The sequence below is a fragment of the Pongo pygmaeus genome, chromosome 18 (assembly GCF_028885625.2).
Source record: "Pongo pygmaeus isolate AG05252 chromosome 18, NHGRI_mPonPyg2-v2.0_pri, whole genome shotgun sequence".
Taxonomy (NCBI): Eukaryota; Metazoa; Chordata; class Mammalia; order Primates; family Hominidae; genus Pongo; species Pongo pygmaeus.
The window spans coordinates 42,559,613-42,576,203 of record NC_072391.2 but is presented as its reverse complement, the minus strand read 5'-3'; the positions used below and the strand labels follow the sequence as shown (position 1 = coordinate 42,576,203).

The 16,591-nt window shown below is 39.9% G+C and overlaps 1 protein-coding gene across 1 annotated transcript in view; it reads right to left on the bottom strand.

Moving 5' to 3' along the window:
- LOC129015139 (E3 ubiquitin-protein ligase HERC2-like) overlaps positions 1-16,591 on the bottom strand; it is a 97,291-nt gene that overhangs the window by 9,473 nt on the left and 71,227 nt on the right. Inside the window, 8 exon segments of the mRNA XM_063654288.1 lie at positions 7,306-7,378; positions 7,381-7,519; positions 13,802-14,000; positions 14,101-14,218; positions 14,602-14,755; positions 15,189-15,314; positions 16,212-16,330; positions 16,416-16,574. Coding sequence (XP_063510358.1) covers positions 7,306-7,378; positions 7,381-7,519; positions 13,802-14,000; positions 14,101-14,218; positions 14,602-14,755; positions 15,189-15,314; positions 16,212-16,330; positions 16,416-16,574 — 1,087 coding nt within the window.

The window sequence follows — 16,591 nt, the reverse complement described above, 5'->3', positions numbered from 1 at the left end:
CTGGAGTGCATGGCACAATATCAGCTCACATTTCATTTCATTTATTTCATTTCAACATTTCATTTATTTATGACAGGATCTCACTCTGTCACCCAGGCTGGAGTGCGGTGGCACAATCTCAGCTCAGATTTCATTATTTCATTTCATTTATTTCATTTCTTCTCTTCATTTCATTATTTCATTTCAGTCAGGATCTCACTCTGTCACCCAGGCTGGAGTGCAGTGGCACAATCTCAGGTCACATTTCATTTCACTCCATTTCATTTTATTTCATTATTTCATTTCATTACTTCATTTTATTTCATCATTTCATTTCATTATTTCTTTTCATCATTTCATCATTTCAATACCATTTCATTTCATTTCATATTTTTTATGACAGGATCTCACTCTGTTTACGAGGCTGGAGTGCAGTGGCACAATCTCAGCTCATATTTCATTTATTTCATTTCTTCATTTCATTTCATTTCATTTTTTATGACAGGATCTCACTCTGTCACTGAGGCTGGACTACAGTGGCACAATCTCAGCTCACATTTCATTTCATTCATTTCATTTCATCATTTCATTTCATTTCATTTTTTATGACAGGATCTCACTCTGTCACCCACTCTGGAGTGCAGTGCCACAATCTCAGCTCCCATTTCATTTCATTTATTTCATTTCATCATTTCATTTCAATATTTCATTTATTATTTTTTATGACAGGATGTCATTCTGTCACCCACGCTGGAGTGCAGTGCCACAATCTCAGCTCACATTTCATTTCATTTATTTCATTTCATTTCATTTTTTATGACAGGATCTCTGTGTCAGCCAGGCTGGAGTGCAGTGGCACACTCTCAGCTCACATTTCATTTATTTCATTTAATCATTTCATTTGATTTCATTTCATTTCATTTTTTATGACAGGATCTCACTCCATCACCCAGGCTGGAGTGCAGTGGCACAATCTTAGCTCACATTTCATTTCATTTCATTATTTAATTTATTATTTTTTAGGACAGGATTTCACTCTGTCACCAAGGCTGGAGTGCAGTGGCACAATCTTAGCTCACATTTCATTTATTTTATTTCTTCATTTCGTTTCATTTTATTTCAATTCATTTCAATTTCATTTTTTATGATAGGATCTCACTCTGTCACCCAGGCTGGAGTGCAGTGGTACAATCTCAGCTCAGATTTCATTTATTTCATCTCATCTCACTTCATTTCATCTCATTTCATTTCTTTCATTTCTTATGACAGGATCTCACTCTGTCACCCACGCTGGAGTGCAGTGGCACAATCTCAGCTCACGTTTCATTTCATTTATTTCATTTCATCATTCCATTTCATTTCATTATTTTGTTTATTATTTTTTATGAGAGGATCTCACTCTGTCACCAAGGCTGGAGTGCAGTGGCACAATCTCAGCTCACATTTCATTTCATTTGTTTCATTTCTTCATTTCATTTCATTTCAATTTCATTTTTTATGACAGGATCTCACTCTGTCACCCACGCTGGAGTGCAGTGGCACAATCTCAGCTCACATTTCATTTCATTTATTTCATTTCATCATTCCATTTCATTTCATTTCATTTTTTATGACAGGATCTCACTCTGTTACCCAGGCTGCAGTGCAGGGGCACAATCTCAGCTCACATTTCATTTCATTTATTTCATTTGATCATTTCATTTCGTTTTTTATGACAGGATCTCACTCGGTCACCCAGGCTGGAGTGCAGTGCCACAATCTCAGCTCACATTTCATTTCATTTACTTCATTTCATTTCATTTCAGCATTTCATTTCATTTTTTATGACAGGATCTCACTCTGTCAACCAGGCTGCAGTGCAGTGTCACAATCTCAGCTCACATTTCATTTCATTTCATTTCATTTTATGACAGGATCTCACTCTGTCACCCATGCTGGAGTGCAGTGGCACAATCTCAGCTCATGTTTCATTTCATTTCATCATTCCATTTCATTTCATTATTTCATTTATTATTTTTTATGACAGGATCTCACTCTGTCACCAAGGCTGGAGTGCAGTGGCACAATCTCAGCTCATGTTTCATTTCATTTATTTCATTTCATTTCATTATTTCATTTATTATTTTTTATGACAGGATCTCACTCTGTCACCAAGGCTGGAGTGCAGTGGCACAATCTCAGCTCACATTTCATTTCATTTGTTTCATTTCTTCATTTCATTTCATTTCAATTTCATTTTTTATGACAGGATCTCACTCTGACACCCACGCTGGAGTGCAGTGGCACAATCTCAGCTCACATTTCATTTCATTTATTTCGTTTCATCATTTCATTTCATTTCATTTTTTATGACAGGATCTCACTCTGTTACCCAGGCTGCAGTGCAGGGGCACAATCTCAGCTCACATTTCATTTCATTTATTTCATTTGATCATTTCATTTCGTTTTTTATGACAGGATCTCACTCAGTCACCCAGGCTGGAGTGCAGTGCCACAGTCTCAGCTCACATTTCATTTCATTTATTTCATTTCATTTCAGCATTTCATTTCATTTTTTATGACAGGATCTCACTCCGTCAACCAGGCTGCAGTGCAGTGTCACAATCTCAGCTCACATTTCATTTCATTTTTTTATGACAGGATGTCACTCTGTCACCCAGGCTGGAGTGCAGTGGCACAATCTCAGCTCATGTTTCATTTCATTTATTTCATTTCATCATTCCATTTCATTTCATTATTTCATTTATTATTTTTTATGACAGGATCTCACTCTGTCACCAAGGCTGGAGTGCAGTGGCACAACCTCAGCTCACATTTCATTTCATTTATTTCATTTCATCATTTCATTTCATTTCATTTTTTATGACAGGATCTCACTCTGTTACCCAGGCTGCAGTGCAGTGGCACAATCTCAGCTCACATTTCATTTCATTTATTTCATTTCATCATTTCATTTCATTTTTTATGACAGGATCTCACTCGGTCACCCAGGCTGGAGTGCAGTGCCACAACCTCAGTTCACATTTCAATTCATTTATTTCATTTCATTTCATTTTTTATGACAGGATCTCACTCCGTCACCAAGGCTGCAGTGCAGTGTCACAATCTCAGCTCACATTTCATTTCATTTATCTCATTTCACCTCATTTCTTTCATTTTTTATGACGGGATCTCACTCTGTCACCCAGGCTGGAGTGCAGTGGCACAATCTCAGCTCACATTTCATTTCATTTATTTCATTTCTTTTCATTTCATTATTTCATTTCAGTCAGGATCTCACTCTGTCACCCAGGCACAATCTCAGGTCACATTTCATTTCACTTCATTTCATTTTATTTCATTATTTCATTTCATTATTTCATTTTATTTCATCATTTCATTTCATTTCATTATTTCTTTTCATCATTTCATCATTTCAATTTCATTTCATTTCATTTCATATTTTTTATGACAGGCTCTCACTCTGTTAACCAGGCTGGAGTGCAGTGGCACAATCTCAGCTCACATTTCATTTATTTCATTTCTTCATTTCATTTCATTTTTTATGACAGGATCTCACTCTGTCACCGAGGCTGGAGTGCAGTGGCACAATCTCAGCTCACATTTCATTTCATTCATTTCATTTCTTTTCTTCATTTCATTTCATTTCATTATTTCATTTCAGTCAGGATCTCACTCTGTCACCCAGGCTGAAGTGCAGTGGCACAATCTCAGGTCACATTTCATTTCACTTCATTTCATTTTATTTCATTATTTCATTTTATTTCATCATTTCATTTCATTTCATTATTTCTTTTCATCACTTCATCATTTCAATTTCATTTCATATTTTTTATGACAGGCTCTCACTCTGTTAACCAGGCTGGAGTGCAGTGGCACAATCTCAGCTCACATTTCATTTCATTCATTTCATTTCATCATTTCATTTCATTTCATTTTTTATGACAGGATCTCACTCTGTCACCCACGCTGGAGTGCAGTGCCACAATCTCAGCTCCCATTTCATTTCATTTATTTCATTTCATCATTTCATTTCAATATTTCATTTATTATTTTTTATGACAGGATGTCACTCTGTCACCCACGCTGGAGTGCAGTCCTACAATCTCAGCTCACATTTCATTTCATTTCATTTTTTATGACAGGATCTCACTCCGTCACCCAGGCTGGAGTGCAGTGACACAATCTCAGCTCACATTTCATTTCATTATTTAATTTATTATTTTTTAGGACAGGATTTCACTCTGTCACCAAGGCTGGAGTGCAGTGGCACAATCTCAGCTCACATTTCATTTATTTTATTTCTTCATTTCGTTTCATTTTATTTCAATTCATTTCAATTTCATTTTTTATGATAGGATCTCACTCTGTCACCCAGGCTGGAGTGTAGTGGTACAATCTCAGCTCAGATTTCATTTATTTCATCTCATCTCACTTCATTTCATTTCATTTCATTTCTTTCATTTTTTATGACAGGATCTCACTCTGTCACCCACGCTGGAGTGCAGTGGCACAATCTCAGCTCACGTTTCATTTCATTTATTTCATTTCATCATTCCATTTCATTTCATTATTTCATTTATTACTTTTTATGAAAGGATCTCACTCTGTCACCAAGGATGGAGTGCAGTGGCACAATCTCAGCTCACATTTCATTTCTTCATTTCATTTCAATTTCATTTTTTATGACAGGATCTCACTCTGTCACCCAGGCTGGAGTGCAGTGGCACAATCTCAGCTCACATTTCATTTCATTTATCTCATCTCATCTCATTTCATTTCTTTCATTTTTTATGACAGGATCTCACTCTGTCATCCAGGCTGGAGTGCAGTGGCACAATCTCAGCTCACATTTCATTTCATTTATCTCATCTCATCTCATCTCATCTCATCTCTTTCACTTTTTATGACAGGATCTGACTCTGTCACCCAGGCTGGAGTGCAGTGGCACAATCTCAGCTCACATTTCATTTCATTTATTTCATTTCATTTCATTTCATTATTTCATTTCAGTCAGGATCTCACTCTGTCACCCAGGCTGGAGTGCAGTGGCAGAATCTCAGCTCACATTTCATTTCACTTCATTTCATTTTATTTCATTATTTCATTTCATTATTTCATTTTATTTCATCATTTCATTTCATTATTTCTTTTCATCATTTCATCATTTCAATTTCATTTCATCTCATTTCATATTTTTTATGACAGCATCTCACTCTGTTAACCAGGCTGGAGTGCAGTGGCGCAATCTCAGCTCACATTTCATTTATTTCATTTCTTCATTTCATTTCATTTTTTATGACAGGATCTCACTCTGTCACCGAGGCTGGACTGCAGTGGCACAATCTCAGCTCACATTTCATTTCATCATTTCATTTCATTTTTTATGACAGAATCTCACTCTGTCACCCACACTGGAGTGCAGTGCCACAATCTCAACTCTCATTTCATTTCATTTCAATATTTCATTTATTATTTTTTATGACAGGATGTCACTCTGTCACCCAGGCTGGAGTGCAGTGCCACAATCTCAGCTGACATTTCGTTTCATTTATTTCATTTCATTTCATTTTTTATGACAGGATCTCTGTGTCAGCCAGGCTGGAGTGCAGTGGCACAATCTCAGCTCACATTTCATTTATTTTATTTAATCATTTCATTTCATTTTTTATGACAGGATCTCACTCCGTCACCCAGGCTGGAGTGCAGTGGCACAATCTCAGCTTACATTTCATTTCATTTCATTATTTAATTTATTATTTTTTAGGACAGGATTTCACTCTGTCACCAAGGCTGGAGTGCAGTGGCACAATCTTAGCTAACATTTCATTTATTTTATTTCTTCATTTCATTTCATTTTATTTCAATTCATTTCAATTTCATTTTTTATGACAGGATCTCACTCTGTCACCCACGCTGGAGTGCAGTGGCACAATCTCAGCTCATGTTTCATTTCATTTATTTCATCATTCCATTTCATTTCATTATTTATTATTTTTTATGACAGGATCTCACTCTGTCACCAAGGATGGAGTGCTGTGGCACAATCTCAGCTCACATTTCATTTCATTTGTTTCATTTCTTCATTTCATTTCATTTCAATTTCATTTTTTATGACAGGATCTCCCTCTGTCACCCACGCTGGAGTGCAGTGGCACAATCTCAGCTCATATTTCATTTCATTTATTTCATTTCATCATTTCATTTCATTTTTATGACAGGATCTCACTCTGTTACCCAGGCTGCAGTGCAGTGCCACAATCTCAGCTCACTTTTCATTTATTTCATTTCATCATTTCATTTCATTTCATTTTTCATGACAGGATCTCACTTGGTCACCCAGGCTGGAGTGCAGTGGCACAGTCTCAGCTTACATTTCATTTATTTCATTTTATCATTTCATTATTTCATTTATTATTTTTTATGACAGGATCTCACTCTGTCACCAAGGTTGGAGTGCAGTGCCACAATCTCAGCTCACATTTCATTTCATTGATTTCATTTCTTCATTTCATTTCGTTTCATTTCATTTCAATTCATTTCATTTTTTATGACAGGATCTCACTCTGTCACCCAGGCTGGAGTGCAGTGGCACAATCTCTGCTCACTGTAACCTCCACCTCCCTAGTAGCTGGGACTTCAGGTGTGCACCACCACATCTGGCTAATTGTTTTTCTATTTTTCATAGAGATGTGGTTTCGTCATGTTGCCCAGGCTGGTTTTGAACTCCTGAGTTCAAGCAATCTGACCACCTCAGATTGCTGGGATTACAGCAGTCTCAAAGTGCTGGGATTACAGGCATGAGCCACCATACCAGACCTTTTTAATATATTTTATATGGTGTTTTAGTTATTCCTAGGATAGGAAGGCCCCTGTTACTCCCATCTGGCTGGTAGTTCTCAGTAATTTTTTAGAACTTGTGAGTTTGGTTTGTTTGTGTAAAAAAGGTTTCAATTGTGTGTTCCTTCTTCCTCACCCCTGCCATTTCCTCTGTATTTGCAGTTTTAGTATCATGCATGTTACACAAAATGCCAAATATGATTCAGTGGATGATTTAAGGGTGAAGGACAAAAAAAAACTTACTTAGTACTTGTCATCAAAAACACAGAATTGACTTTTTTTCCTTTCAACGGAGGAGTCATATGGGTAAGCCTTCATATTGGAACATAAAACTATTTCTGCGAAATGAGTCATTAACATTATTTAGTTTGAGCAGATTATTATAAATGTTGCCTTGAAAAACAAAGTGCCAATAAATTGTAGCAGCATTAAAAGAAACAAAAACAAAGAGAAATAGAATGTTGAAATAATTTTTTCACATCATACCTTCTGTTGCCATGCCCCAACTTCCCATCTTCTGCCTCACCCCAAGAGTAAACTTCTCCTTCTGAAGACATGGAAGGCAGTGCTTTGCTCCCGAGTTCATAGCTACTTTCTTAATAAACACATGCTGAATGGGTTCAAGCAATGTTGGGGTAGACACCGACTCTGTCCCTCCAATGCCTAGTCTGCCACCTGCACCATACCCAGTGGCATACAGCTAATAAAAGAAAAAACAATAGTAACATCAGTTTTTAATCTCAATATCCCCTAAATTTAGTAATTCATAAACCTAATCCATGCTTTTGACATTTTTACCACATAGAAGTAAAATTTAAAGTTAAAAGTCACAGGAATGTTTATGCCTTTATGCATGCTCTATCAAAGTTCTAGAAGTGAAATAGAAACACGACTATTAGAAATTCCAAATTCAGAAAACTTATTCTGCAAATAAAGTCTTCTCCCTGGAAGCTCCTCCATTTTTGTCTAGAATACCAACTACAATTAACACCAAGAAAAGCAAAAAACAATTTAATTATCTACTATATGCAAATCTCTGACAATAACAGCCACAAAAACATACCCATAAAAGAACACAAACACATTTTAATATTTCAGCAGGGCAGCATATAAACCACACAGGAAAAAACGCTTTTATTTTTCCATCTAAGTGGGAATGTTTTAGGACACAAAACATCTATGATTATTTTTTTAAAAAACATGATTAATTTAAAAAAACAGACACACACAATCAGACTGCCATTTTCCAAATGAAGGCAAACATCTCTCCTGATAAAAACTTAAATGCTGTTCCATGCTGTTTTAGACACCTTTCAAACGTGCTGCTGCACTGACATAATAGTAAGGAAGCCACAAGGGCGAACGCAGGAAGTGAAACCCAAACTCAGGTGGATAAACTAGCCCCACCCCCAAAGCCAGTTTCTGGTGGGAAGGGTCTGAGGCTCTCTGGTGCACAGGGTGCAAGGTAATGCGGCGCGCCTCCAAGGACTTCCTGTAGAAAGTGAGGCTCCAAAGGGTTGCCCCTCAGTGACTGTGAATAAGAAATAAGAACAACACAGAAGGCTGCCCTTCTCAGCCTCAGCACTGACTGGGAGACAGAGGCTTGTCCCTGAGAATTCATAACTACAACAGAAGTTGGCAAATTATGGCCCATGGGCCAAACCAGGCCCATCATTTGTTTCTGTAAATGAAGTTTTATGGGAACACAGCCACACCCACTCATTTATAACATGTCCATGGCTGCTTTTGTAGTTGCAACAGAGACCATACGGCCCAAAGCTGAAAATACTATTGTGCCCTTTACAGAAAGTGCTTACCAACCCCCATCCTAGAAAAAGGACAAAATAAAGATATTTTGAAACAAACAATCAGAATTAACCAATGAAAGAATTTCACTAAAGTAAATTGAGAAAGATATGCTAAAGGAGAAGGAAATGATTTTATAAGATCTGAGACGTAAAAAATGAAGGTAAGAAATGATAGTAAGCAAAGATGTGCAACATTTGGCTAACTCCAAAAAAAACCACGTCCATATAAAACAACCAAAACAACAATAATAATGTCTATGGCAGAGGGGAATAGGCTAGAACCCAAACACTGGGTAACAAGGGGTCACTGATTGGGAGGAGAGGAGAAATACTAATTAACTTTAGGTTTTTAAGTACATATGTTAAAATAACCAGAGAAACAATGAAAAGAAACAGAATTCTCCTGAGAATTGTCAAAGAGGGGCTATATTTCAAACTTTTTTTTTTTTTTTTTTGAGACAGAGTTTCACTCTGTCATCCAGGCTGGAGTGCAGTGGCGTGATCTTGGCTCACTGCAAGCTCCACCTCCTGGGTTCACACCATTCTCCTGCCTTAGCCTCCAGAGCATCTGGGACTACAGGCGCCCACCACCACGCCTGGCTAATTTTTTGTATTTTTAGTGGAGATGGGGTTTTACCGTGTTAGCCAGGATGGTCTCAATCTCCTGACCTCGTGATCCACCTGCCTCTGCCTCCCAAAGTGCTGGGATTACAGACGTGAGCCAAGGCGCCTGGCCCTCAAACCTTTTTATGAGGCTAGACCACTTCGACACCTATGCTAGCAGTCTGCCTCTGACACGGTTCACAATGACCCCTGCTTCCAAATATGCATGCTCCTGTATACAGGCACATCCCATTTGACTGTGCCTCACTTTACTGTACCTCACAGATACTGTTTTTTATAAACCGAAGATCTGTGTCAACTCTACACTGATCAAGTCTATCAGCGCCATTTTCCACCAGCATGTGCTGATTTACTGTCTCTATGTCACGTTTTGATAATTCTTGCAATATTTTAAACTTTTTCATTATTATTTTCTGTTATGATGATCTGTGATCAGTAATGTTTGATGTTACTGTTGTACTTGTTTTGAGGCACCAAAAACCACACCCATAGAAGACAGTGAACTTAAATGATAAATGTTATGTATGTTCTCACTGCTCCGTCAGCTAGTGTTCTCCCATCTCTCTCCCTCTCCTCAGGGCTCCCTATTGTGTTTCTCAGACACAACTTATTGAAATTAGGCCACTTAATAACCCTACAGTAGCCTCTAAGAGTTCAAGTGAAAGGAAGAGTTGCATATTTCTCACTTAAGTCAAAAGCTAGAAATGATTAAGAGTAATGAGGAAGGCACTTTGAAAGCCAAGACAGGCTGAAAGCTAGGCCTCTTGCACCAGTTATCCAAGAAAAAGTTCTTGAAGCACAATTAAGTGCAACTCTAGTAAACACACAAATCATAAGAATGCAAAACAGTCTTACGGCTGATATAGAGAATGTCTGACTGGTATAGACAGAAGATCAAAACTGACACAACATTCCCTTAAGCCAAAGCCTAAACCAGAGCAAGGCTCTAACTCTTCAATTCCATGAAGGCTAAGAGGTGAGAAAGCTGCAGAAGGAAAGTCTGAAGGTAGCAGAGATTGGTTCCTGAGGTTTAAGGAAAGATGCTGTCTTCATAACATAAAAGTGAAAGGGAAAGTAGCAAGTGCTGATGTAGAAGCTGCAGCAAGTTATCCAGAAGATCTAGCCAAGATTAGTGATGAAGGTGGCTACACTAAACAACAGGCTTTCAATGTAGATGGAACAACCGTCTATCAGAAGAAGATGCCAGCTAGGACTTTCATAGCTAGGGAGAAGTCAATGTTTGCCTTCAAAGCTTCAAATCTTTTGTGAGGGGCTAATGTAGCTGGTGACTATATTAGTTGAACTCGTTGAAGTCAATGCTCATTGACCATTCTGAAAATCTTAGGGCCCTTAAGAATTATGCTAACACCACTCTGACTGTGCTCCAGAAATAGAACAAAACCTGGAAGTCAGCACATTTGTTTACAGCATGGTTCACTGAATATTTTAAGCCCACTATTTAGGCCTACTGCTCAGAAAAAAAGATTTCTTTCAAAATATTACTGCTCATTGACAATGTACCTAGTCACCTAAAAGCTCTGATGAACATGTACAAAGAGATTAAAGTTGTTTTCATGCCTGCCAACACATCATCTTTTCTGCAGCCACATGGATCAAGGAGTAATTTCAACTTTCAAATCTTGTGATTTAAGAAATACATTTCAGTCTCTACTAAAAAATACAAAAAATTAGCCAGACATGGTGGCGGACACCTGTAGTCCCAGCTTCTTGGGAGGCTGAGGCAGGAGAATGGCGTGAACCCAGGAGGCAGAGGTTGTAGTGAGCAGAGATCATGCCACTGCACTCCAGCCTGGGTGACAGAGCGAGACTGTCTCAAAAAAAGAGAAAAAAAAACAAAGAAATACATTTCATAAGGCTTTAGCTGCCATAGACAGTGATTCTTCTAATGGATGTGGACAAACTAAATTGAAAACCTTCTGGAAAGCCATCATCATTATAAATGCCATTAAGAACATTTGTGATTCATGGGAGGAGGTGAAAATATCAACATTAACAGGGATTTGGAAGAAGTGGATTCCAACCCTAATGGATGACATTGAGGGGTTCGAGACGAGTGGAAGAAGTGAACTCAGATGTGGTGGAAACAGCAAGAGAACTAGAATTAGAAGTGGAGCCTGAAGATGTGACTTAATAGACTATAGTATACACATACTTTTATATCCACTGGAAAACCAAGAAATTTGTGTGACTTGCTTTGTGAAGACACTTGCTTTATTGTGTTGGTTTAGAACCAAGCCTGCATACCTCCAAGTATGCCTACAGCTCCCTCTTCCTGAATGTGGGCTGGACTTAATGACCTGCTTCTGATGAGCAGAATAGGGCAAGAATGATAGAGTGTGGTCACTTCTGTGATTCAGTTACACAGGACCGTGGCTCTGTCTCGCTCCACTCTCTCTTGCTGGTGCTCCCTCCTGCACCTCCCTTGCTCTCGCTGACAGTCAGTTGGCCACGCTGTGAGACGCTCTAAGGACAGGTGGCAAAGGACTGAGTGAGGGGAGGCTCTGCCAACAGCTCATGAGGGACTGAGGTCTCACCCCAAAGGTCCACAAGGGACTGGTTCCTTGCTTGGACAGCCTTAACATGACTGCAGACTGCTGATTCTGAGCTAGATAGAGCTATGCTGCATTCAGAGTCCTGACCCAGAGAAACTATGAAATGATAAATGTGTGTGAGACAGAACATTACATGAGAGTATCTCACTCACGAATAGGATCTCCCAAAAATCTAAACAAACCAATCACAAACACAAACCAGATACATATCCTGACCAAACTAGATTTATCCAAAGAATGCAAGTTTGTTTAATATGAGAAAACCAATTAATCCAAATGACTATACCAATCCATTAGAAAACATCGGCCGGGCGTGGTGGCTCATGCCTGTAATCCCAGCACTTTGGGAGGCCGAGGTGGGCGGATCACAAGGTCAGGAGTTCAAGACCAGCCTGACCAATATTGCGAAACCCCGTCTCTACTAAAAATACAAAAAAAAAAAAAGAAAAAAAAAAATTAGCCAGGCATGGTGGCAGTTGCCTGTTGTCCCAGCTACTCGGGAGGCTGAGGTAGGAGAATCACTTGAACCCAGGAGGCGGAGGTTGCAGTGAGCCGAGACTGCACCACTGCACTCCAGCCTGGGTGACAGAGTGAGACTCTGTGTCAAAAAAAAAAAAAGAAAACATCTATGAAAGAACATTTCAAAACACATAGAAAGAGTGTTGAACAAAAATCAGTGTCCACTGATGAATAGAAACAGAAGGAAACTTGCCTAATCTGATCAAGGGCTTCTACTCAAACCCCACTGGAAGCCAGGGAATGCTCCATCTGGGAACGCTCCATCTGCGCCCGCTTGTCTGGATCAAGGCAGGAGCCTCTGCCCACTCCTACCCAGAATCACACTGCAACCCCAACCCGCACCATGAGCTCCCATTCTCTCACACAAACGGGAAAAATAAAAGAGAGGTACGCTAGAAAGAAAGGAACAGAATTCATTTAGAGACTACGGCACTCTATAAAGAAGATATAAGAAATCTTCAGATACACTAGAATGGAGACAGTCAAGTAGGTCACCAAACATAAAGTCAGTATATAAACATCCAATATTTCTATATATCAGTGGCAATCTTTTTTTTTCTTTTTTTTTTTGGTGACAGAGTCTTGCTCTGTGGCCCAGGCTGGAGTGCAGTGGCGTGATCGTGGCTTGCTGCAACCTCCGCCTCCCAGGTTCGAGTGATTCTCCTGCCTTAACCTCCCAAGTAGCTGGGATTACAGGCACACATCACCATGCCTGGCTTATTTTTGTATTTTTAGTAGAGATGGGGTTCCCCATGTTGGCCAGGCTGGTCTTGAACTCCTGACATCAGGTGATCCACCCACGCTGGGCTCCCAAAGTGCTGGGATTACACGTGTGAGCCACCGCACTGGGCCAGCAGCAATAAATTTTTTAAATGATAGTATTTACAATAGCAAAGAAAAAATACATCTAACAAGTGATGCACAAACAAAAATTGTAATACTTTTGTATACATGATGTATTTTCAAAATTAAAAAAAAAAAAATTGGCCGGGTGTGGTGGCTCATGCCTATAATCCCAGCACTTTGGGAGGCCCAGGTGGGCGGATCACCTGAGGTCAGGAATTCGAGACCAGCCTGGTCAACATGGTGAAACCCTGTCTCTACTAAAAATACAAAAGTTAGCCAGGTGTGGTGGCGGGCGCCTATAATCCCAGCTACTCGGGAGGCTGAGGCAGGAGAATGACTTGAACCCAAGAGGCAGAGGTTGCAGTATGCTGAGATTGCGCCATTGCACTCCAGGCTGGGCAACAAGAGCAAAACTCCATGTTAATTTTTTTTTTTAATTTAAAGATTATACAAAAATATCTTAAAACTCTACCTGCTTCATGCATACATAGTACTATTAATCTTGAGAAACATTTTAGTGCAGATCCTTGCATGTGCTAAGAACCACACAGCACCTTTAGCCACAATTGCCTCAGGCTCAGTGACCCTGTGACACAGAACAAGCGCCCTTACCTTCCCATCAGCCATCACAGCAAAGAGAGTCTGTTCCCCTCTGATTAACTGCATGGGTCTGAGAGTTGCAAGGGCTTCACAGGGAGAGGGAACTTTGACTTTTGAGCTTTCAATGCCCCCGAGCTGGCCCCTATGATTATGTCCCCATCCATAAATTGTTCCACTGCCACCAGCAGAGACAGTCCAGTCATCTGGTCACCTGCAACACACATCAAGTGAGCATTTGCCATGGGAAAGAACAATGCATACAGCCTCTCGCGCTCACGATCGACATTACTGCTTGTTTCTAATATAATAACCGGTTCATCCACTGCACAAGTTGTTCATCTTGCTCTCTTTTAAAAATGTCATGGCTCTCAGGCAGAACATCCGTGTTTTCATTGTCTGCCATTAATTCACGAATTTTCTTAGCCACTTAAACAAAATTATTATGAGGTTACAAATCAAACACTCATCTGAAACAAAATAAATAAATACTAAGGAAAGACAGAAGGAATCCCTGCCTGAAAAGATAAGGGAAGAGCAACTTTGCAATGTTATGGTTCATGGGCAAAACCAATAATGACTGCATCAGGTCTAACATATTAAAAATGTCTAGACAGTATCATTCTATCTGTAGTTCACTAAAAACAAACTTTAACTGAAGTTCACAGTGTCAGTTCACTCATTTTCACCTATGTATTATTTTCTTTGATATTCCTTGGCAAGCAAAATTTTTCTGTGTCTCATAATATTGGCATCTTGTTACACTATAGGTAAATAAAGAATGTTTTTGCATCCCAAAATATCATGCAATGCCTCATCAAGAAACAGACGGGGCAACGGTGTTCTTTTGTTCAGGGCCACAGCAATGCGGGAGGCCATGCAGTACCTCTGGAACCAGACCCACTTGTGCATCTCGGCACAGCAAGGCAGAGTGTCCAGCTCCAGGTCACAAGCAAGAGCTACCAGTACCTGCAGGCACGAAAAATGACAAACTCAGGGACACTCAGAAATGCAGTGAACAGGCCAAGGTTTCTGTGGCTCCTTCTGTAGGACCTCCTATTCCAGGATGACTGCCATGGGCACAGCAAGGATACGGCCACCATCAGTGATGTGGCTATCTCTGACAGTTCCTAGCCACGTGCCACACAACTGCTACAACACTTGTTGCCTGCATCAGGTGGCAAGAACACTTGTGCATCTCAAGGCATGCTAATGGTTACAGGCTTGTGGTTTAAGGGTTTAGATTACATGACTATTTCTTGAGATTTTTTCATATTTGACTTCAGCAATACCTACAGCTGACCTCAGAGGCCTAAAACACACACACTGCACATGACAGCTCTCAGTGGCTCTTTCAGTCAAATAGTTCTATTGTCACTTTAAAAAATAAGTCAAACATTACCTTAAAGAATGGGCTCTGGAGCAGCTGTTTGCCGACCCTCACAATAGGATCTTCATATTCAAACTGCCTTTGCAAAGCTTCTGGAAGACCTTTCACCAAAGCAGCAAGAGCACTCCCTGTAAAACTCTAAGAAACAACAGAACAGTATTCTATCATGGGAATCCAGGGTGCGTGGGAGTCTGACCATTTGTTTCTATGGTCAAATGTTTTATTATGTTGGTACTATTTCTTCTAAAAAAAAAAAAGCTTATCAAAATTCTCAAGTAGGAAAAAAGCTAAAAGAACACAGACACTAAAATAAAAAAGAGGAGTTTGAAGACTCATCTCAGAATGTTTGGTCTTGATTTCAGTACATCCGCTTCCAGAGAAATAGCCCCTCTCTGGCCCACAAATGCTACCTGTCTCCACCATGGGTAGGATCAAAAGGGACTACTTTAGTCAGCAAAATAAAGGGGAGGCCATCAGTTAGCCTCATTGTCAAGTCCAATCAACACAATCCTATGTTCACAGCTGTCGAGACAGATTTTTACAAAATCAAAGTCCAACTTGAACTCAGTATACACTGCAACATACGAAAAGTCTGGCTGTGACAAAGCCCTCCTTATTCCTTTTCTTTTGAGACGGAGTCTCGCTCTGTCACCAGGCTGGAGTGCAATGTCACCATCTTGGCTCAATCCAACCTCCACCTCCCAGGTTCAAGCGATTCTCCTACCTCAACCTCCCAAGTAGCTGGGACTACAGGCGCTCGCCACCACGCCCATCTAATTTTTTGTATTTTTAGTAGAGTCGGGGTTTCACTGTGTTAGCCAGGATGGTCTCGATCTCCTGACCTCGTGATCTGCCCGCCTCGGCCTCCCAAAGTGCTGGGATTACAGGTGTGAGCTACCGTGCCTGGCCCAAGGCCTCCTTTTTCTTATGTGAAATTCCCCAACTCTTCTCAATGATTTAGAGGTTTAGACTACTAAGCAACATTTTATTCCCCAAGGGTCAAAAATCTTGAAATTGTACTAGAATGCTCCATACCAAAGTTCTTGTTTCCCCATCATTTTCTCCAAGCAGCCTATTTATGTTAATTGATTGCCCCAATTCAGTTGTAAGCAGATTCCTCAATCTCTGAAGGGCCCACATTCTGGGACTGGTTGCTGAAATGAGCAGAGAGAAAGTATCAGAAGTCTGATGGTTCCTTCCAAGTAGGAAGACAGATGTAACTGTAATTGTGCCATTTACCTAGGGCACTCAGCTGTGCACAAGCTGCCAGCGAGGCTACAATGCGAGGGATGATGCTTCTGTTAGAGGCAAGGTTGAGTCGGAAGTCTAACAGACACGTCATCAAGTCCATGGATGGACAGGAGAGGATGCAGCGGTCACAGAGGAGTTCTTTAGGGCCTGTGAATGAGCACTGT